At 37.5% G+C, this 24,750-nt stretch overlaps 1 protein-coding gene across 22 annotated transcripts in view; it reads right to left on the bottom strand.

Annotated features, from left to right (window-relative positions):
* The window catches only part of FTCDNL1 (formiminotransferase cyclodeaminase N-terminal like), a 387,434-nt gene that overhangs the window by 275,984 nt on the left and 86,700 nt on the right, over positions 1-24,750 (bottom strand). For 10 of the 22 annotated variants that reach the window (XM_085000309.1, XM_021075931.2, XM_085000308.1 and 7 more), the window contains one exon: positions 23,203-24,350. The exons of 10 other annotated variants lie outside the window; for them this stretch is intronic. In XM_085000309.1, coding sequence (XP_084856435.1) covers positions 23,914-24,350 — 437 coding nt within the window. In that variant the 3' untranslated portion in view covers positions 23,203-23,913. Of the gene's footprint in view, positions 1-19,147; positions 19,623-23,202; positions 24,351-24,750 lie in introns of those variants that run through there. 2 more of the 22 variants (XM_085000314.1, XM_085000315.1) reach the window with 1 other exon arrangement.

The following is a 24,750-nucleotide window of genomic DNA, read 5'->3' on the forward strand; positions in this document are numbered from 1 at the left end:
ACTCTTGAATGCCTGAGATATCCCTTAACCAGTGCATTCCAGTCTACACATATCAATCCCTTGCTCACCACCAGGTAAAGTTGATGATTGTACCCAAACTGTATATCAAAAGCCATCGCCACTCCATTTAACAGCAGTGATGGGGTCCTCACTGCCAGCAAGCAGCATGTGATCCTGCTCCAAAATCCCTATTGTAGATGTGTTGCTCAGGAAACAAATTCTGAGACTCTGGGATATTCATGCTAGAGGTTTATTAAGGACACCTGGCAGTGGTAAAGGAAGTAGGGTTAGTAGAGGGAGTTTAAAGGCAATGCAGTTGCAATAGAGGCCTCAGCCGATTCACAGGGGGCTGTCAAAGCTGGGAAGCCCCCTTGGAGTTTCCAAGATCGAGGCGAGGAGGCTGGGACTGTGTAGCACACATCAACCAGTTGGGATGTAGAGAGGAAATGTGACTTAGGCAAGGCATCTCCCTTCGTCTGGGGGCAATTCCTGGGAAAAATTCATCTGTGAGCTCTCAGATACCAACTGTCCCAACATCTGAGAAGTGAGGGCTTCTGGAAAGGGGAATCTGAGTTGTTCAAAACAGCATCCACACTACCTTCAAAGAGGGATTTATAGCCAAAGAGTATTTAGAACACATGCCCAGTTAACTGAAAATGTTGGAGAAGTTTGATATTCATTTGAACAAAAATAATGAGTACTTTATGTTATTCATCTGAACTTAAAAATTGGGATTTCCCAACTACATGACAAAGTGGCAAGACAATGTTGCTTGCCACTGTTTGTTCTTTCATCTTCCCTAACTTGAGTTATCTGTCCTGCTTCATTCACTCAATATCCTTAAGTATTTTCATGGAACACAAATGTGAGTGATCTGAATTATTACATGTCATTAGATACTTTTCTTTCAATAAGGGTCTTTGAAACCTTGTAGATTATTAAGTTGTAGAGCTCTTTACTCATAAACTGTAGATGTTATTTCAAATCACATCTTTATATGAATGGATAAAGAAGATATGGTACATCTATACAGTGGGATACTACTCAGTCGTAAAAAAGAACAAAATAAGGCTATCTATAGTAACGTGGATGCACGTAGAGATTACCTACTAAGCGAAGTCCTAAAGAGAAAGACAAATACGATATAATATCACTTATATGTAAAATCTAAAATATGACACCAATGAACTTATCTATGAAAGAGACACAGACCCACAGACATAGAAAACAGACTTATGGTGCCAAGCAGGAGAGAGTGTGAGGGAGGGAAGGATTGGGAGTTTGGGATTAGCAGATGTAAACAATTATATAGAGAATGTATAAAGAACAAGGTCCTACTGTATGGCACAAGGAACTATATTCGGTATCCTGTAATAAACCGTAATGGAAAAGAGAAAAAAATATATATAACTGAGTCACTTTGCTGTACAGCAGAAATTAATACAACATTGTAAATCAACTATATATCAATAAAATAAATTTTTTTTACAAAGATGTCAAGGGAGAAGAAATTTTGGAAAGACATCTTGTTGAAAAAAGCAGAAGTAAATTTGAAAAAAATGACACTTTTTAAATCACGTTTTAGCTATTACTGGCAGCAATCTATGACTAGATTTCATGTTACACTCACCAAAAGAACATAATGTTTTTGTAAACATTTTGTGTTACAGCCCTGATTAGGAGGTTGTGCAATGACCCCAGGTATGAACATTGTCCTAATTCTTGTCTGGGAAAATAGGGGCTCCAGAACTTTAGAAGAGAGTTACACTTAGCCCATGTCCCAGTTGCCACATCACTTGAACTTGATTAATTAATTAATTTTTTTTTGGCTCTTCAGGTATTTACAAATATGCCCACCTAGTCCTAAAGACCTATAAACTTGATAGAGTCCCATTTCCTACCGTATTTTTCTTATTTGGCAGTGACACAATTACCTCAGATACTAAAATGATGTCTAACTGGGTTCTGAGTATCACTGGTCCATAGTCACCATTTCTAAGATGACCCTTCCTGTGACACCTATTTAACATTTACCATATTTCACCAGTTTTAAGGTATAGACTTTCATACTTTAATGTTTCTGAAATCAGGGTATGTCTTCAAATTGCCTTCAGTCAGGTGTCTGTTTTGAAATATTATCGTGGCTCACACAATTTTAGTCTTCTATTGCTGCTAAACAAATCCACAGACACAGTGCCTTAAAGAATACGAATTTATTATCTTATAATTCTGGGGTTCAGAAGAGTGAAATGGGTCTCTCTGGGCAAAAATCAAGGTGTTGGCAGGGCTGTGTTCTTTTAGGGAGGCTCTGGGGGACTTCCTTGCCTTTCCCAATCTTGAGAGACTGCCCTATTTCCTTGGCTCATGGTCTTCTTCCCCCACCTCCAAGGCCAGGGTCATGGGTCAAGTTCTCACACTGCATCACTCTCACTTCCTATTCCGCCCCCCTCTTCTACATTGAAGGATCTTTGTGATTAGGTTGGATGCACATGGATAATCAAGGATAATCTTAATATTTTTAAGGTTGGTGGACTGGCAATCTAATTCCATCTGCTTCCTTAATTCTCTTTTGCCATGTAATCTATTCTTAGCCTTCAAAGATTAGCAGACAGACACCTTTGAGGGCCATTACTCTGCTATCACACTCACATTCCCGAAAACTTGTAGAACTGGCATCAGAGGTTTGGGAGAAAATCTCAAAGACAATAGTGAGAATTCTTTTAAAATATTTTGCATCTTCATGTTGCAGAAGATATTTTGTGAAAAAAATATGAATATCAATGACTATGATTTGAAAGTGATACAGAAAAGTCAGACTCTGAATGTGAAAGAAGTCTGGGGAACACTTCATCTAATTTATTTCACTTATACATTCTATTGTGTCTATGCAAGAGTAATATATGACTAAAAAATATATGTCATACTAAATGAAGTAAGTCAGACAGAGAAAGACAAGAATCATATGATGTAATTTATATGTGGAATCTAAAACATGATAAAATGAACTTATTTACAAAACAGAAACAGACTCACAGACATAGGAAACAAAAACATAGGTTACTAAAAGTGAAGGAGGAGGAGGGAAAAATTAGGAGTTTGGGATTAGCAGATACAAACTACTATATATAAAATGGAAAACAACAAGGTCCTACTGTACAGCACAGGAAACTATAGTCATATCTTCTAATAACCTATAATGGAAAAGAATCTGAAAAATTCTTTCATAATGTATGAATGTATACATGTATACACACACACACATTTATATTATAACTAAATAACTTTGCTATACACCTGAAACTAACACATATTGTAAACCAACTATATTTCAGTTTAAAAAAAATCCATGTGTAAAGAAGTCTAAACGCAATTTTTTAAGTGCAAGATTAGAATTCTAAGAAGCATTGAGTCATTGAGCTATCCAACCGAAGAGATCTTTCTTTCTTAATGGTAAACAAACAAACAAAAATCATGATATGACCTGGAATCAATGGATATTACATTGATTTAAAACAAAGGACATAGTCACAGTTTGCCAATTTCAATATTTTCATATCTAAATAAATGTAAAGTTACACAAATATACATGAATACATGTTTTCCAAGGACATAACTTTGTTTTGTATCCCTTGAGTGATAGTGCCTTTACCACTGAATGCAAAATTGGAATTGTAAACGCTGCATATTTTTATTCTATGCAAGGAATTTAATTTCTGCTTTAAAGAATAATAGCCAAAACATTACAAAAAGTTAATGAGAACAGGAACACTGAAGGGAAGGGAAAGAAATTCTAAGGAACATTATTATTTTAGAGTAGAAACTTTAGAGGTTTCTGCTGTGACACAGTAGGTTAAGAACCCAACTGCAGTGGCTCAGGTCTCTGTGGAGGCATGGATTTGATCCCTGGCCTGGTACATTGGGTTAAAGGATCCAGTGTTGCCACAGCTGTGGTGTAGGTCACAGCTGCGGTTCAGATTCAATTCCTGGGCCGGGTGCAGCCATTAAAAAAAAAAAAAAATGAAGTAGAAATTTTAACAGGGCATACTCTCTGATCACAATATAACACAATTAAAAGCAAATAATAAAAGGATGACCAAAATCATCTTAGCGAACTGGAAATCTAAAAATACTCTCTTAAATAAACCATAAATAAGCCCCAAAGATGAAGTAAAAAGAGAAATTAAGCACTGTTTAAATAATAAAACTTATAAGGTACAGTAAAGGAAAATCTATGGCCTTAAATTGTTTGTTTTATAGAAAAAAGGCTAAAATTAAATAATTGAGTGCTCCTCTCAAAAAATGAGGACAATAACAAAATAAACCTAAAGAAACTAGGAAGCAACAATCAATAATGACAAGAGATAAAAGTAATAAAATAGAAAACCAAAAGATGAAAAGGATAAACACATATAATTCTTTTAAAAGACCTGGAAAGTAATTTTTTAAAAAACGATTCAAAAGCCAGATAAAGGAGTGATAAAAGAAAAGTGAAACAGGATGCATTCTAACCATAGATGCAAAAGAGATTAAAAATTATGAGAAGACTATATGTAACTTCATAGAAAATAATTTGAAAATCTAGAGGAAATGGGTGATGTTCTAACTGAATATAAATCACCAAAATTGACCTAAGAAATGAAAACTTAAATATGATAATTACCACAGAGAGCTATCATTTCAAAAAAGTCGACAGGGCAGTATGGTTTTATCCCATCTTTAAACAATTAGAATTACAAACATATTTGAATTATTCCAAACTATAGCAAAAGATGGAGAGCTCTTGAATTTATTTCCCAAGCATAACCTAATATCAAAATCTATTAAAAATGGTAACACACACACAAACTACAGATCAATTTCACTATGAGTATAGATAAAATTCTAAACATAGTATTAGCAAAAACAGAAACAATGTGCTAAAGGAGTAGTTAATACAACTAAGGGCAGTTGACTCAAGGAATGAAAAGTGGTTTAATGGCAGGAAATCTATCACATAATTCCCTATATCCACACATTTAAGAAAAATAATCATTGAAAATATTAATAAATGCCAAAATGTTATTTGATATGATTCTACAGCCATCTCAGTTATATAAAATCTAAGAATTAATAGCAATAGGAGAAAACAACCTACAATACAGTATTTATTAAAAATCAAGAGTATATATTGTTCTAAATGGGAAAACACTGCAAGTATATTAATCAAAATTAGGAAAGCAGACATGCTCAGTATCTTCATCATTATTTAACTCTGGGGGATTCTTGAAGAAAATAAAACATCTGGCATAAAAATTAGAAAATAAGATATAAAACTATGTACGAATGCATGACCAGGAAGCGTATGGAGAAATGCAAGTTAAAAAAAAAAAACTTTAGAATTAAAAAAATTGGCAAGACAGCTATATATAAGATAAATATCTAAATATCAACATCTTTTCTCCACTTAAGATATCTAGAAATGATAAACATAATATTTAGAGTAGTAATAATAAAATACTTAGAATAAATTTTCCAAGAAAGATACAGGACCTGTTTGAAGAGGGCCATTACACTATTGAAAACTGTCAAATAAGATCTGGATGGTGGAAGGACATACAGGTTCTTGACTGAGAAGACTCTGTCTCATAAAACTGTCAATTATATAAATGTAATGCCATTACAATTAAAACTTCAACAAGGTTCTGTTTTGGGGAGGTAGGAAAAGAAATATATAATTTTATCTTAACATATTTTTGAAGGGCTACGTAAAAAAAGTTAAACTTGTACATAGCATTAAACAACTGAAAGGCAAGAAACAACAGATATAGAAAAAAAGGTATTTGCATCAGAGATGATATACAAAGAGGTATTTTTGTAACATACAGAGAGCTCTCACAATTTGATTTTTAAAAAGGTACAGTCTAATAAGCGGGTGAGGATATAAAAAGGCAATTTTTCAGTGAACATATTATTTAAACTCATCCAAACTGTCAATCAACAAACTCACTAATAGTCAGGAAAATGGAAATTAAAGTAACAATAACATTTTACTTTACACCTATCAGAATAGTAAAAACTAAGGATAATTATAACACTTATTGCTGGTAGGGACATGGGGAAAAGATGCCTCCAAATATTGCTAGGTATAAATGTAATGTGTTTCAGTCCTTTAGGCAGGTAACATGGTAACTTACATGGAAATTTAAAACATATATTCCTTGACTCTAAAAACCCACCTTCTTGGAATCTATCCCATTGAAATAAAAACACCATCAGTAAGTGAGGACAAATGTATAATGATGTTTATTGAAGCATTATTCATAGTAGTAGAAATGGAAACAAAGTGGTTAAATAAATTATGGACCATTCACAACCGGAATATTAAGTAGCCATTAAAAAGAATAAAACAACACGGGATATTAAGTAGCCATTAAAAAGAATAACTAGGAACTACTGTATATCAATTAATTTGGACTTCTATGAAATACTGCTTTATTTTTATAAATGCATATATAGGTCTGTATAAATTTGTATGAAAACAGAGGAAAAAAATGAAAAGATACTTAACCACTTAATATAGATCACGAGGGAGAGGAAGGAGGAAGGAGAGAAGTGGGATGGGGACCCAGCAAAAAGAGAAAGAGAAAAAGGGAGATTTTACTTTAAGAATGTATAACATGATCAAATTATACATTTATGTAAAATTACAAACCTATATGTGTGTAGATAATTTTTTTTGGTTGAATAGGAAATTCTAAATGTCACCTATTGGATTGTGATTGAAAAAACATGTAACTGAATTAAGACCCAGGGGAAGGACAACACCATAAAGCACTATGATTTAGTCACTATGGTAACTTGCAAAGTATTTTCGCAGAGCTGTTCTCACAGCTCCCACATGTACAATCAAAACAAATATGCTAAACATAAAAATTTAAAGAGAATTGGTCATTTTATGTGTTGTATTAACACATTTAATAGTGTCATTGTACATAATGTGAAATTTATGTTAAATCCATATAATATTATATAGTCAGGCCATCTAATTTTGTTTACTTTGATGACTGTGGTTTCTAAAGGACTAATAGTATAAAGAAAAAATTTTGATGCTTACAGTACAAGGTGATGAGAGAGGCTACATGCAAATATGAGGAGTCTTTTTCAAACATATAGATACATACAGGTAGGCATATATAACTATTTACACATGCTGTATGCTACATCACATTTGTATATGCTATCAGATTTGAAAAATCACATTGTTTATGTGAGTTAATTTCTATAGTTATACTAAAAGAATTAACTATATTACCCTCCTTAGAAGGCAGTATGTTGACAAATAATGCAGTGTGTTTTCCACTATGAATTTTGTCTTTTTTCTCCTTACAATTTTAGTGTTAAAAAAACTCACTGTGATTTTGTTAAAAAGGATAAAACCCTAAAAACATAAAAATGATGGAAGATGGAATTTGGGAGGAAATGATCATTTTTCTATTATACTTGATGAATTAACAATTTTCACAAATATGAAATCCCAAAGCAATTGTGCAATAAAATCTCACAAAGTAGTAGGTCTTTTGTTAAATCTAGACATAACTGATACTATTTTAAAGTATGTGGAAGATTATTTCTCACTAGAGATCTCAAGTCTATCCAACTAAATCTAAAAGTACCAGTCGTATTCTTCAAATTTTACCTCCTCCTTTGAGAACCCTGCCTAGACTCCCTCCAGCAACACAGGATTTTTTACTGTTTAGCCTCACGTAGAAGCCCTATAATAGGTGGCTTGCAAATTCTTCCCTCTGCTTGGCCATGAGCTCCTTGAGGGAAGAAACCAAGGCCTGGATCTTTCTGGATCTTCACTATTAACTGTACACATACCTACCAATAATCCATTTAGGTATCGCTTATTTCCCATTTCTGTGCTGTCATTTAATATTCTCACCTTTCTCAGTACTTTGCTTTCCGAAATACTGACTGTATTTCCCTCTGATGATTTCTTATCTCCATAGACCATTTATGCCCAGCATAGAGATTTATCTTCTTCTTGGTCCATGCACTGCTTCAAATTGCTCTCTAATTACTCCATATGTGCATAGTTTATAGCCAAAGCTAGATCCTAGTCAGAAAACATGAGGGTTATTTTTTAAATTTTCAAATATCCTCATACGAAGCACAAGTAATTTAATCATCAGTTCTGGTTAAACTAAGGAAACATCTTTTTTCTCTCCCTGTCTCGTACTCTCAAATATGTTATTAAAATTATAATTTGGGGGGTTTGTATATAATAGATGGACTCAGGAGTGTGCACACACACACACAAACACAATGACCTCAAAATGCTTCTGGAATCACACAATGGCCAGAGCAGACCCTGGGAAAGTGATGAAATGAGCCTTTATTCATTTCCCTACAAGAAGACTTAAGTACCTTCCTCCTCGTAGAGACAGCCCTTGATCCTGATTGCCACACTTGTACCTGTGAAATTAACATCCCCAAATGCCTGCAAGTATGTCTCTGTCCAAAGTTCCCTTAGAAACATAATAAGACTGTTGGAAATATAAATAATACATGGGGTTGAAAAAAACAATAATAAATTGGGTGAGACAGGAATAGAGAACAAATAATGCAAGGCATAATTCTTGTCTGATCTTCCACAGAAACACTCTGAAGGTTAGTGCAAATTGTCCAGGAACAGTTTGGGAAGGGGGTTATTTACTTGAGAAGCAACTGACAGAAATATAAGAAATACACGAATGTTCATTATCAATTTAAAAAATAATAAAATTGTCAAAAACAAGCTAGAGAACAAAGAGGGGATAAAAGTATTTTGAAGTTTGGTGGAGTGCATTTATACAGACATTTTGCCCACAAAATCTCATCCATTCTTAAAGCTAATCATGATTTGATTACAAAGAGAGTTAAAACTCTAAGCCAATCTAGACCTCTTCATCTGGAAAAATTAGAATCCATTATTAAAATAAATGCACAGCACGCATGAATGAAGAGAGGGTCTGAATGGCTATTGGAGTGATATTTCCCCTAAACATATGGCATTGACATCAAGAACTCACAACCACTTGGGCCAAGACCTAAAACCAGCTGTAATGTGAATCTGCTCAAGAAGTAGAGAAAATTCCTGTGTTGCATTAAACTTCAGTTTCTTTCCAGAGCTATTATTTTAACAGATACTCATTATATGTGCATTTCACTTCGCTATCATTTTTTTTCTCTCTGCAAGGTTAGTTCAAAGTGTAGGACCAAAAACCTTACAGAAAGGAGAGACATAAAGAGGAAGATCTGCATCTCTAATTATCCCACTTGAAGATCATTTTTCCATACACTGACGTTCAAATGAATCAGTAACCTGGCTGACTTGTCTTAGATGGATAGAAATCTCTCAACTTCAACAGTGAAAATACAGATGCCCTAAAAATGTTTAATTCCAGATGAACAGTAATGGAGATTAATCTTCTTAATATTATCTATTTGAGGACAGACTGGTAGAAAAGGTGGGAGCCGGCAATTTTTAAAATATATTTCCAAATCTGCTTAAAGGGATTGAGTGACTCACTCATAAATCGTGAGCTGGCTATATTTACACAGGAGAACCACTATACCTAATTAAGTACATAAAAGTTTAAAAATAAAAAAGCTTTGTGGCCAAAGTAAATATTTCCCACTTGGGAGGAGAAAGAAGTCATGGATTATGTGGCTCAGTGGCCCAAAGAGTCCAAACTAACAAAACAACAGCCACGCTTCCACTTCTCTGTGGTTGGAAAACTTGGAGCCTTTAATGAAACTGAATAGAGGTTGGTAGCCATTTTCTGTTTTGACTTTTCCCATATACACTTCAACCTTTCTCACTCAGTTTAGAATGCTAATACTTGTCACATTTTGAAGCTATTTTAATAATCAATTCATGTGGCCATTTTCCCAGGCATTTTACTCGCTTGGGGAGGAAACAGCATACAGGAAAGAACTCTGGAGTCAGACTGACCTGAGGTCACATGAGGGTTCCACCATTCAAAGCTATGCGGGCCTGAGCAAGTCACTTAACCTCAGTTAAACATCAGTTTCCTTATTAGAGAAAAGGATATCATAAACTTTCCACTTGGACTGTTGCAAAATACCCAACCCAATGTCTGCCACACAAGGCGTTCAATAAATAGTACAGGACAAAATTATTTTTCTAGGATGGTATTTACTGGAGAATTTGAGACCCTTTGACCTGAATAGTTTTGTAAGTTGTCTCTTCCCCACTTGTGATACCATGTCAAACACCACCGCTGAACAGAAGGTAGCTAGAGAGGAGGGTTTTGTCTGGTTTATTCCAGCTGCCCTACTGCCTAGCCTTTCTTCTACCCAAATACACTCTGTTCTTTCTGCCCTGTCTCTGCTCAAAAGGCATCTTACCAATGAAGCCTTCTTTGACCGCCCTAATAAAAATGCAAACACCCCAGACTCCCATATCCTCCTCATTCTGCTTTTTATTTCTATACTTAGCCTCATCTGACAGTTTTTCTATTCCCTTGTTTATTGGTAGCCTATCACTAGAAAACAAGCTCCCTGAGGCCAGGGGCCTTTTTTCATTCACAGCTCTATCTCTTAGAATGCTGCCAGGCACACAGGAGATCCTCGATACATAATTACTGAATGAACACTTTTCTGAGAAGAATAAGCTGCCTTCTACCAGAAGACTAGCATGTCTTCCAAATCTCCTCTGGGATCTCCTTCAAGGAGGGACTCTCTGCTCACCTTCAGGCTGAAAATGACAATGCAGAGTTTCGGGAACGCTTGTCCCTCTGATCTGTCTACAGCACATTGTCATCCTTCCTTCTTTGATTTGTCTAAGTGCCATCTCTTTTCATTTCAAGCTTTTAGGAAAAAGCACCACCTCTATATAATTTTCTACCACCAATAACTTTTAGGTGCTTAATAAATGCTGAGAGGTTATGGTTTTTACTTTGCGGAAAAACTGCAGCCCTCAAAATATGTGACCTGTATTTATAAAACTCACAAATTATATACTACTTAAAACTGACTTCATTGGATTACAATTAAGATACTATTGACCTTCTGAATATTGAGTGCACTTGGTTTTAACTTTAAACAATCTACTCTAGGTCAGTCACTTCTTCAAGTCAATGTCTAGATTTTAATGGATAATTGAAGATTTCAAATCACATAAGCTAATTAATTATGATTGACACAGTCCCTGCTGCTAAAGTCTGGATCAATGGCAAATTTACTCATGTTACAAAATTTGTTCATGCAGTGATTTTCTTTTCTTAAGTGCTATTCTTTAAACCCCCTTCCCCCCCCCCAAAAAAAAAACAAATAAAACCAAACCATTCAGCTTACTCCCAAATCCTCCTTCTGGCTCAGAAAACAAGCAGTAAATATTTAATTGCCTCTTAAATGTCTAATTCTTTAAAAAGTAAGCTATATTAAATTGTAGGACTCAATGCTTGAAGCCCTCATGGATCAACTCTATACTGAAATCTAAATATGAGCAGTAGTACCCTCTCCTTTGCAGCTTTTCAAGAAATGGACACTAATATCCCAGAAAAAAAAGTAAAACATAAACAAATCCTACATTGTATTTTATTAAATATTAGAATCACAACCACAATCATGGCAATAGAGCATTATTGATAGGTAGTATGTTTTTTCATAAGCTATAGCAATCATTTCTAATGAGAAATGTGATATTGAATAGTTATAAAAATATACTTTCAATTTCATTTTCAATCTATGTTCATTAGCAGTAGTGAAGGCTAAATCTTATTTAACTAGAAATGAATTTCAATATGCAGGATGAATGAATCAATTTATCCTGCAGGTGAAATTTCATGAGATAAACAAATATTTAAGTAAGTAAAAAGCTACCTTTACCACTGTCTGGAGAGGAATACCTGAAATTTCATGCTTTTGAGTGCTTTAATTCTTTTTTTATTTACAAAAAAGTCACACACCCAAAATGCTATTTTAAAATCAAAGAAATCTGTTCTGAATCTCATTTTACTATTTAATAGAGCAGCTGAAAAATGACTTAAAGATGTGGCCATATGGTGTGAAAATCCAGAATCAAGGAAAGAATGAGATACTGTAAACATGTAAAAAGCAATAAAAGGAGGCAACTCTGAGCTTAGTTAATGAAAAGCTGATGATGGAGACTGTCTTTTATTGATGACATTTGAGGACACTGACTCACTGGTGTTTTCCAAAACATGAATCCTGCATTTCAAGTGTTTGAGAGATTCAGCTAAGTCTCTTTCCCTCAGCCTGTGATTATTTGCACAGAAAGACTTCATAGAATAAATTACTGAACCTTCCAGCACAGCTCAATTAACTGAATGAAGCAGGGAGAGAAAAGTCCCAATCTGGTAGCCACAGAACAGAACCTACCATCATTTGTACTTAAAGAGTGTTCAGAGGATCAGAGGGACATTTAAAAGACAGTCTGAATTTAAAAGTAATGATAACAGGAAGAGGTGAGAGGCATGCAAAGGACCACTTTGCCTTCTGCTGACATTTCCGTGGGAAGTTAGAGTCAGGTGTTTGCGTTCTGGAGTTACTTTGTTGTCTATCTTTATGAAGAATTTTGGTATCTCCATCTTTTTCCCCAGTCTCACACATAAGCTGAGCCAAACTTTCTGTTCCCCAGAAGTTCCACAGGGTGCCTTCCCTTAATGTACTTCCTCAACGGAACACCTTCATGCAACTAAACCTTGTCTGCTGTGATGAATGATTAAACCATCTACACCTAAAGAGTTGATTAGTTCTGACCCACCACCAGTGCTCTGAATTCAGTTATTTATACATTAAATTTATTCAACAAAGATTTTCTCATGCTAGGCACTGGTATTATCAAGGTGAATGAAACAGTCAAAGAGCTCACAGTCTAGCAAGGAAAATACCCTTGCCAACAGAATTTACAATAGAGGAGTTAAATATGCCAGCCAAGGTATGTCCAGTTTGCAGAGGGGTCTTCCAAATTGGGGAAATGCCACAAGTTCTGAGGAGTTAGGGTTTACCCAAATCCACAAAGCAATATTAGATTTAATTTCTTAGGAAACATGTGATGCTTTGAAGTCATCTGAGACATTCCCCTTGCCTCCTTGAGAGTAAAGTGTGATCCTTCCTCCCCAGCCTTCTCTCTTAATTCCAGCATGTAGGTGGCTGGCACAGAGATCCGAAGGAGACTGACTGCTGTGAGGTTGACTTGCAGACAAAGAACATAGACTCTGCCCTTGGCTCTCTGAAACCACTTGGTGACAAGACAACAGTAAAGGAGGAATAATGCTAACAATCATAGGGTTTGCTTACACATTAACAACCCACCATTGCCCTCAACCATACATAATCCCACAGTCAAGTAAGTCAGTAGCTGTGGAAGTTGCAAAAACCACAAGTTAAAGGCTAAAAGACCCACACTGTACCAGTGGCGTTCCCTTGAAAAGAGACAACATCCTCATCAGTAGCAAGTGCTGAAAACACAAAGAATGACTGCAAGATAGGAGGGGTGGGCACATGAGAAAGCAAAGAGATGGTTTCGAGAACTGAGAGGAAATCCTGACACACCAAGCTGACCCCCTCCCTGCAAAATCACTAGGTCACCTTTCAGTGCAAGGCTCCCTCCTGCCTGGGGAATTTGGCCTTGTTCCAGTGGCAGTGCCCTCATATGCTGCATTGAAAATAAAACAAAGGATGCCATTCATCATATTTTTCAACAACTGGTTTCTTTTCTTAGCTTGGAAGAAAAACTTGGCAATCATAAAGCTCAGTTTTTTATTTTTATGTATTTTTTTCTTAGTGTCAAAATAAACTAAAAAAGAAAAAAAAATGCCCAATGGTAAGAAAAGAAAAATACACAAAACCCTTCAGAGCTCAGTTGGCCACACACTGCCATTCAGCTGACACCAAAGCGTGGAATGCAACACTCTTAAGTTCTCCCAACCCAAAAGGCCGGCTGCCTTCTGCTTCTGTAAGATGTGGCTACTTAGAGAAATTCACATAGGCTCCCAGTGTTAACTATGCTGCATATTTACTTTAATCAAAGTGACATTTCCCAGATGGTGTCATCCAGGAAACCTCATCTGAAATGAGGAGGATAAGAACACTCAGTTGTACATTCCAGAGAAAATTGGATACAGGTGTTCCCCCATTTTAAGATGCCTCAGTTTACGAAAATATAAAGCAATGAAATAGATACATTTATGGCATGTGGCTAGCACCCCTACCCCCTTGGAATTGAGTGCCTGGTACCTGGAATGGATGGGTACCGGGCAGCCACATGGCGGTGTGAATGAAAAAATAACATCTTTCCATTACCAGCTGCACCACCCTAACACTCTTGGGTGTTAACTCTGAGCCTAATGTCTTGTGGTTCCCAGACCCCCCTCCACCCTGGGTGGGGTAAGGGGAAAAGGTGAGAGAGAAAGTGTTTGGAGCTAGAAGTTGCTCCAAGGTACCTTTGAAAATTACACCTAGAGGCTCTAATTCACTGACCATACATGCTGAGCTCCTGCGCTGTAAATAAAACATACAGTTTCCTCCGTGGAGGGTGAAGCATAATGGTGGCATTTCCTTTAGTAATTAAATAATTGTGATGTGGGCTTTGAAGGAAAGGACAGGCATTATGGAACCTATAACCTAACCTAGTGGTCTTAGAAGTCATTTCTGAGGAAATGACTCATTGGTCCAGAAACTAGAGAGCAATGGGTAAAAAGCATGAACTTTAGAACCAAAGACAGACCTAAATGGAGACCTGGTCTTGCAACTCACCAGCTGTAGGTCCTCAAGGAAGTTAATTAACCTCTCTGAACCTTGGTTTCTTGTTTTTCCTCCACAACTTACACATTTCTGGTCTGGGCACCAGCAGACATCTTCGTCTGTGACAACCGTCTGGTCCTGCTTTGTGTGTCACAATACGAGCAAGCCATCCCAGTGGGAGAGGAGTATTCCTGGAAGCCATTCCCCCACTGGAAGAGTTGGCAGTAACGGAACTATGCATGGAAGTGACTATGAACCACATAAATATATTGCACTAAATCCTAATTATCCTCAACTCAATTTCACCTTTAAGTGGATCCAAAAATGCCCCTGGCCACTCCCAGAACCAGCTACATAATTTGTGGGGCCCAGTGTAAATGAAAAATTATTCAGAATTTCAGTGACAGAAGAGCACTGAACAAGCATGGTACCTTGTGCTATTTACTGCCCAAGCTTCAAGCCCACAAGGCGTACCCTGGCCACTCCAGTGCCATCTGTCATGAGGTAAAGTTTAATCAGGAAATACAATTGGGAAGAGACAGCAGTTTCAACAAATTGTGGGTAAAATATCTTACATTTGCAAGTTTTACAAAATCATAAACCCTATGAGCTTATTACTGGAGCCCAGCCTCAGACGGGCTTCATGCAAGTGAGGGTACTTGCAGCTTAAGTTTTCTTAGTGTTGTGGTAAATCTGCCCTGCTCAAGTATATAGCAGGTGCTCAATAAAGAGGTGTGAATGAAGCCTTATCCTCAGAGACTTTACAGTCTAGTCAACAAGACAAACAAGAAATCAATAAACCCCTGTCACCACTCAATGTATCAAGTCCAAAAAATATACCTACATGAAAGGTGAGGATGTGAATTCAAAGTTGAACAAATAACCCAAGTGACTATGGTCAGCCAACCAGGAGCTCTGGGAAATGGCTACACAATCTAAATTTGCCCTGGTCCTAGCTGGGTCCCACCTGGTAGCAATTTTCCTCCCTGACTTAAACACTGATGGGAACCATTCTGGGTCCTTTGGCCATCTTGGCCCTTTCAGGACAGTGGGAGTGATTCCAGGAAGCTTCTAATTAATTGAAGCACATTTCGTAGCTCAGCCCACATAAGTTCATCTGGAGAAACCTGAGAATGTGGGGGTTCTTCTTCCACTTGTTCTGTTGGTGAGGCAGAGTTGTGCTTAGAAGCACTGAATTAGCCCTGCAGTGGAAGCACTGACAGTCCAGGGGAGGAAGCTATGAAACTAGACACCAATGGATCTTCCAGGTATAAGAAGGAATAAGTGGGAAGAATTCAGTCTATGGTAATTGTGTAAAAGACAGTTCTGAAAAAAACTGTAAATGAGAAAAGAGGACAGAAGTGTTGGAGAGCGACCTAAGGTCTGGAAGAAGTTTCAGGATTCCGAGGGGGGCCATCCTATGGAAGTGCCATGGAAGGGGACATTCAACAAACTGGATGCACAATTTCTACCTAGATCATAAGAAACCAGAGGAACAGTTAACCAGATCTAGGAGGAGAGACCTGAAGTCCTGAGGATGTAGGTCCGAGGGCACTGTTTAGGGTAGGAAGAGTGGAATAAACCTACAGGATGTGGGATATGGTGAGAGGAGGCTCCTGGTTGGCCTAGTGGGCTAAAAAGAACACGTGGAATTTTATTTCTTCACAGTCACTACTCGAAGGGATGTAAAAATTGCCTAACAGTACTTGACACTTAGCTGGAATTCAATGAAAGATAGCCACAATTAATGATGCTAAGTTTACTGAGGAGTTCCCACCGTGGCACGGTGGGTTAGGGATCCAATGTTGCCACAGCTGTGGCACAGGTCTCAGCTGTGGCTCAGATTCAATTCCTGGCCAGGGAGCTTCTATATGCCACAGATGCGAACATTAAAAAAAAGAGAGAGAGTTTACTGAAGACTTCTTTCCTGCATCTTGATATTTCATCTTCCTTTTATCTTTGTGAAACAGTGGAGTGGATATCATGAAGGAAGATGAACTACTACACTTAATTTTAGAGTAGACAGAGAGTAATACTCATCAATTACCAAAAATGCTTTACATTTACTAGAAACAATATAGCTTTATATCAACAGCTCATTGCTAGACTACATCAATAATAATGACTACTTTTTCCAAAGCAGTTGGTCTTCCTGAAGACAGAGGTACCTAAGAAGTTGGGAAAGAGTGACTGGCTACAGATATGGTTTCCTAAGAAGAAGTTAATAGTGTGGTACATAGAAGGTTTGGTAAAGAAGTTTGGCTGGGAGCCTACCCCAGGTAAAAAGCATCATCTACCCGGCAGGTGAAAATGCCTATAAAAGGAAAGATGTGTAACTCTTAAAAGATTGAATAGACTTTAATTTTTAAAGTTATATTTGTTGGGAGTTCCCGTCGTGGCTCAGTGGTTAAAGAAGCCGACTAGGATCCACAAGGACGTCGGTTCCATTCCTGGCCTTGCTTAGTGGGTTGGGGATCCCACGTTGCTGTGGCTGTGGTGTAGGCTGCAACCATAGCTCCGATTCAACCCCTAGCCTGGGAATTTCCGCATGCCATGAGTACAGCCCTAAAAAGACAAAAAAAGAAAAAAAGAAAAAGAAAATAAAGTTTTATTTGTCTACATTTTTAATGGTAGAATAAGCTGCTACATGAAAGACAATTACTGGAAAACTCCATCCAATGGTTTAGCATAATATTTCCTATCCTTACCCCAATTCAATCCTCAGACTCCCTATTAGCTGAAAGAATAGCAAGACCATCAAAGGGAACATAGAATGCAACAGTAAGAAAACAATGAGATTCAGAGAATACAATGCAAATGAGAAAGAAAGGTGAGTAATCATCAAGCTGTTTTCATGAAGAACTACAGATCCACACTGAATATTTTCTGCCTTATTTTTCCTTTTTTCCATTTGGTCTGTGTTTCTGTTTGTTTTGTCTTTTTTAGGGCTGCACCAGTGGCATATGGAAGTTTCCAGGCTAGGAGTCAAATAGGACCTGCAGCTGCCAGCTTAAGCCACAGCCACAGCAATGCCAGATCTGAGCTGAGTCTGCAGCCTACGCCACCACTCACAGCAACACCCATCCTTAGCCCACTGAGCAGGGCCAGAGATCGAACCCGTGTCCTCATGGATACTAGTCGGGTTCGTCACTGCTGCGCCACCACAGGAACTCCCGGTTTGGTCTGTTGATAGCTTTATTTCTGCCAGGATCCAGTCAGGAAGACAGAAACCACACAAAGTATTTAAAAAAAAAAAAATAACGTGAAAATTTAGTCACAGTTGTCAGAGAACCAAAAGAACAAGGAGAGAACATGGTACCGAGAGATATAAACGACTGCTGGAAGCAATGCACCCCAGGGCTGGAGGAGGAAAGGGAGGAGGCAGGTTCTCCAAGCCTAGAAGCTTAGAGGAGAGGCCTCACAGAGCTGGGGCTCAGCTGCTGCTGGTGCTTCTGAGAGGCACAATGAGGCCAGTTCTGAACGTGTCAGAAATTAGCTGGAGCCTCGAACCAAGGACCATTGTCAGGTCAAGAGCCATTGCTGCAGTGGGGCTGCCAGAAACAGGAAGAAACAGGAAAGAGCAAGCCCCTCTCCTCCTTCGGCCCTGCAGCCTCCCTGTCCAGCTCCTCACATAGGCAGAGCCTAATAGGGAGCCAGCTGGCAAAGAAGAGAGGTGGTTTGCAGAGTCCCAGTGACACAAAGCAGCGTAGGGATAGTTTGGTGTGGGGCTGAGAGACAATAGCTTGCCCATGCACACACTGCACAGTTAGAAAGAGAAAGTCATCCCATGTTTAGGTCTCTTGACTCTCATCTTAATTCACAAGAAACTAATTTGTCTTGAAATACTGCAAATAGGGCAAAAGAAGTGGCAGCGTCATCCAAAGTCTGGCTGAGTTCAACCAGAGCCACACTCACCAGGGCCTTTCCTTGCATCTCAGAGGAGCATTCTAAGAGACTGCTGTTGATGTCCTAATTGTTCTTACCTTTGAAAAATGGGCTCCTTCGAAGCCATGTGCTGGCCTCCTTAAAACAATAAGCTTTTCTAACCCCCGAGCGCGACATACTCCGGGAGCGTGGTCTGGATGCTTATCAAACAAGTTCCCGGGCCATTCTCTGAAGTTTCTGTGCTAGTACAAACAACAGAGTCAAATAAATGCCTTTTAAAAGCAAGGCAGTGGAGCACGTACCCTGTCAGTGAGATCCTCATATCCCCACAGAGTAAACAGTAACATGAGAATATTTATACTAAACAAAACTGTATATCAAGCCTGCTTTGGCTCAGCCAGAGGGAATGATAAATTCCTTGCAGATCTCTCATAGAGTGGTCCTTTGTGGACCACGGACGCCACTTCCAAGACAGTACAAACCAATTACAGAGCAAGGCTTTTCATTATGTTGAGGAATGAAAATATCACCCCCCATTTTGTTTTATTTTACAGTTCTATTCTACTTAGCCCACCCCTCCTCCTTATGTTAAAGATATTTTAATTTATTGTGGAGTCAAGCCTCAGTTGAGGCTGGAAACAAAGGACATCCCCTGCCCCCAATACCACCACCACCACCACCAAAAGCCCTTCTCACCTTCATAGCCTAGCTTTTTGCTAAAATTGTCCCTTGTCTAAAATACTAAAAGTTGACGTTTAAAGTGTGGTAGAGCAAAAAAACACTAAAGAGTTAATAAAATGTAAACTGTATTTGTCCACATTGATTTTGTCCCATTTACAACTGGCGCAAGTCATGGGCAAAGTCATCTGGCAGGAGATGGAGGTTAAACGAGCTATGAAGCCACATTCCACACAATGTCCACTTTGAGGTCCAATGGAAAAAATACTGCAGAAACATTTGCACAAAGTGTTGGTCTGTTTCTAGGAGAGCAATAAGAGAAAAGGGTAATATGAATCAGGGTATTTGTTAGTTCGTCTGGTCAGATTTTCTCAACCCAATTTGATAATCCCTCTTACTGTTACAGATCCAGTCAGGCTACTTCTGCCAGCTTATGCATAGAAAGAACTGATGCTACCATATCCATCCAGAGGACAAACCTTCAGTAGCTTACAGCTGTTTCAGATTTTCTAAAGAACCACGGTGGAGCAAGGGAGAAGGGGAAGAGAGAAAGATAATAAAAGGAACAGGAGAATTCGAATACAGATAAGAGGTAAGAAGTGAGATTGTTCTGGTTTTTAAAAAATTATTTATAACAAAGGCAGTTAAATTATTATTTTAAATAGACAGTTGGATTAAAGGCCAACACTATTTTAAACAGTTAACTAAGCCTCATATGTAGTGCCAGAGTCCAGCATAATAAATTGAAAAAGAAAAAACAGCTCTTATGTGTTTATATATCTTAATGGATGTTAGAGTTTGACAAAATTTTATGTAGAAAGTGTGGGCTTAGTGAAATTGTCTTCTTCAGATGTTTGTTTTTGTTTTTTTAACTTTTAGGAAGTTAATATATAATATTTAATAGTTAATTGTGGTAAAACGTACATAACAAAATTTACTATTTTAACCATTTTTAAGTATGTAGTTCAGTGGCATGAAGTATTCACATTACTGTGCAACCATCACCACCACCTGTCATCAGAAATTTTTTTTTCATCTTTAAGAACAAACTATATATCCATTAAATACATGTTTGGTTGTCAACAGGCTTTGCTCAAAATGGGCAGTCTGGAATACAGTGATATGAATCTGGAGAGATTAATCAGGTAAGTGTCAAATAAATCAACTCCTGCCATAACCCTAAATAACTCAGTGACATCTGTGCTTTTATCCTCTTTCGTCTGTTTAATACTGATGACCAAAACTGAAGCAAAGTTCTAAAAGAGCTCTGGAAGGAGTATTAATAATATATTTCATTTTTATATTAAAGTTTACATAGTACTTCCATTTAATTCCCCAGAACGCAGTCTGGATAGAGACTCTTTTCCCTATTTTACAGGCAGTGAAACAATGGCTATATAGAAAGTAAGAGCAGGGTCCAGAACCCAAGCCAGACTGTGCTGTTCAATGCTTGTCCTACTAGGCCACATGGCTTCTGCCAAAGCCGGAGAAAAACAAGGCATGATTGCTTCTCAGACCGCCCAGACCCACTGGGTCGAACTGGAGAGTGCTGGTTCTTCATGATAGCAATTAAACAGATTTGAATTAAATTTTTTATTTACTAGCTTTGAGACCTGGAGAATATTTATTTATTTATCTGTGATTTTTATATTTTCCATTATAGTTGGTTTACAGTGTTCTGTCAATTTCTACTGTACAGCAAAGTGACCCAGCCATACATATATATATATGCATATATATATATATATTCTTTTTCTCACATTATCTTCCATCATGTTCCATCACAAGTGACTAGATATAGTTCCCTGTGCTATACAGCAGGATCCCATTGCTTATCCACTCCAAACATAATAGTTTGGATCTACTAGCCCCAGACTCCCAGTCCACCCTACTCCCTCCCCCTCAGCAATCATAAGTCTGTTCTTCAAGTCCATGAGTTAGTTTTCTTTCTGTAGATAGGTTCGTTTGTGCTGTATATTACATTCCAGATATAAGTGATACCACATGGTATTTGTCTTTCTCTTTCTGACTTACTTCACTTAGTATGAGAGTCTCTGGTCCCATCCATGTTGCTGCAAATGGCATTATTTTGTTATTTTTTTATGGTTGAGTAGTATTCCACTGTGTATATATACAACATCTTCTTAATCCATTCATCTATCCATGGACATTTGGGTTGTTTCCATGTCTTTGCTATTGTGAATAGTGATGCAATGAATATACATGGGTTTTTTCAAGGAAAGTTTTGTCCATATATATGCCCAAGAGTGGGGTTGCTGGGTCATGTGGTAGTTCTATATTTAGTTTTCTGAGGTACCTCCATACTGTTTTCCATAGTGGTTGTACCAGTTTACATTCCCACCAACAGTGCAGGAGGGTTCCCTTTTCTCCACATCCTTTCCAGCATTTATTATCTGTTGATTTGTTAATGATTAATGGCCATTCTGACTGGTGTGAGCTGGTACCTCATGAGAATTTTGATTTGCATTTCTCTAATAATTAGTGATGCTGAGAATTTTTTCATGTGTTTGTTTGCCATCTGTATATCTTCTTTGGAGAAATGTCTCTTCGGGTCTTTGCCCATTTTTCAATTGGGTTGTTGGGTTTTTTTTTGCTGTTGAGTTGTATAAGTTGTTTGTGTATTTTAGAGATTAAGCCCTTGTCAGTTGAATCGTTTGAAACTATTTTTCCCATTCTGTAGGTTGTCTTTTTTTTTTATGGTTTCCTTTACTGCACCTCTGCTGTATTTATATTGACAGCATAAATACCCAAAAGGAGTTCTGTCGTGGTTCAATAGGTTAAGGATCTGGTGTTGACACTACTTTGGCTCTGGTTACTGCTGTAGCTTGGGTTCAATCTCTGGCCCAGGAACCTCCATATGCCACACATGCAGCCGAAAGAAAAGAAGAGAAAAGAAAAGAAAAGAAAAGAAAAGAAAAGAAAAGAAAAGAAAAGAAAAGAAAAGAAAAGAAAAGGAAAGAAAAGAAAAGAAAAGAAAAGAAAGAAAAAGAAAGAAAAGAAAGAAAAACACCCGAAGAAGCAAGCATAATTCTGATATAAAATTAATGCAATCACATTCGAGTCAAATGTAAACTAAAAGAATAGGACAGATTATTGGATCCTATAAAAAGACGAAGTTAAACTTCTTGTTTACTTTTTTTTTTTGCTTTTTTCAAGGGGCTGCACCCATGGCATACAGAGGTTCCCAGGCTAGGGGTCAAAGCAGAGCTACAGCTGCTGGCCTACACCACAGCCACAGCAACACAGGATCCAAGCCGCGTCTGCAACCTATACCACAGCTCACAGCAATGCTGAATCCTTAACACACTGAGCAAGGCCAGGGATGGAACCTGCAACCTTATGGTTCCTTGTTGGATTCATTTCTGCTGCACCATGACGGGAATTCCTCTTTTTTACTTTTAAGTTCTTAAAATAAATCTACATTATGTGCTCTATTAGACAAGGCCATAATCTTTCTCGCTAAACAAAATCTATAGAAAAAAATGTTTCTTTGTGCTTTATGGATAGAAAGTACCTTGTACTAATATAAGCAATATAAACACTAAGGATTTACATAAAGTCGCTGGAATCAACAAGTGGCTTCTTTTAGTTCACAAAGAGGCAACATATTTTGATTTCTTTCAAATAAAATTCTTCCACCAATACCCTTCTCTTCACTCAAGAGCAATATAATCCCTAAACCTTCAGACTTTCCATTTAAATTACAATAAGGATAAATACAATTCCTTGAAGTCATGCCCAACACCGCCATTCCACTTCCCCACATAAACATAAAAAAATTAGACAAATCTGGCCTTTGCAGTTATCTCCAGAATGAACAGTAAGTCATCCTAAACGTAGGAAGGCAAGAAAGAACAATCATGCTTTGAAAGAATAATTTTATTTTATAATTCTCCCCACTTTTCAGTCACTTAGTACTTGATTTTTTAAAGTGTACATTAATAAAAAAGGATTACTCAAAAAATGAGAGTTGTATACAGGACTTGGGAATAAAAAGTTCCAGAAAACCAAATAAATTGAGTCCATTTTTAGTTCTGTTCATGATGATTAAAAATGATTCAGCAACCACGGCCATTTTACTTGACGGATTCAGGAGGGCTTCTAGTACATGCAAGCACATAAACTTGACCCAGAAGAGGCTCTCGAGAAGTTTTAATGATGATTAGAAATATGTTTGGGGGTTGGTAGATGAAAACTATTGCATTTGGAGTGGATAAGCAATGAGATTTTGCTCTATAGCACAGGGAACTATATCTAGTCACTTGTGATGAAACGTGATGGAAGATAATGTGAGAAAAAGAATGTATGTTTGTATAACTAAGTCACTTTTCTGTACAGCAGAAATTGACAAATCAACTATAATTTTAGAAAAAAAGAAAGAAAAAGAAATATCACAACGTGATTATGGACAGTCTATAAAACCTGTCCTGTCATTGGACAGAGACTACTTCCAGTTCTCCAACACAGAGCTAGAATCAAGCTCTTCATCTTGCCTTCATCCTTATTGGCCAGAAGAAAACTTTGTAATGACTGATATTTTTCCTTACAATTTCAATGAAGCCTTAGACTGGATCACATGAAAACACCTCCCCGTATCTTCCAGAACTCCCCAATACCTTCCTTTATAGCATATTCAGCACAGTTCTTGCACTCTTGAGGTGTAAATCCAATTAATGCTCTCCCTATAGTACCAACTCCCCGATCACTTGCCAACTTTTTAACTTGAGCTTCTATGTAATGAGGAGGTACATAATAAAACTGGTCTCCAAGGACACTGTAAGCCATGTATTGAGAGCCCTCTGCGGTTTCTATAACTTCTGGATCTTCGAAACTCTCTACGTTGCAAGCAATCTCAATTTTCCCCTGGTGAGGAAAAGCCATTGTTTGGACACCCTTCAATCCATTCACATTCGAGCCACGAATGGCACTAGCGATCTCTTTTCCCAGATCCAAGTCTTGAGAATCTATGGTAACGTTGCAGTTCATCACGTACGGGCTAGCGCCGATGCCTAAATCATTAGAAAAGCAGATTAATTGGGCAAAGAGAGATCCTCATGTTGAAGATTCTATTCTTTAGGCAATTTTTAATCCAAGGAGTTTCCTTTACTTGGTTTTATTTTGAAATAATAAAAATATTCCTCATTATCAACTCCAGATTTTCTAAAGTTCATATATATACTTATTTTAGTAACAGAGCTATTTGAGCTACAAGCAGATACTTTTAATCACTCTAAATGCATCTGGATTTTTTTTTTAAGAATAGTTAATAAGAGCCCAGCCTTTCCAAAATATCCACAGAAAAAGGCACACTTGAGAATTAAATATCAACAGTAGCAAAATGTCTTTGCCTTCCATTCATTTCCAAGGCCAACTCCACCACAGGGGCTGGATTCAGTGTCAGGCCTACTA

The sequence above is a fragment of the Sus scrofa genome, chromosome 15 (assembly GCF_054392235.1).
Source record: "Sus scrofa isolate SSC_HxYL_T2T_F1_AM1 chromosome 15, Sscrofa_HxYL_maternal_Yorkshire_Landrace_v2.0, whole genome shotgun sequence".
Lineage (NCBI taxonomy): Eukaryota > Metazoa > Chordata > Mammalia > Artiodactyla > Suidae > Sus > Sus scrofa.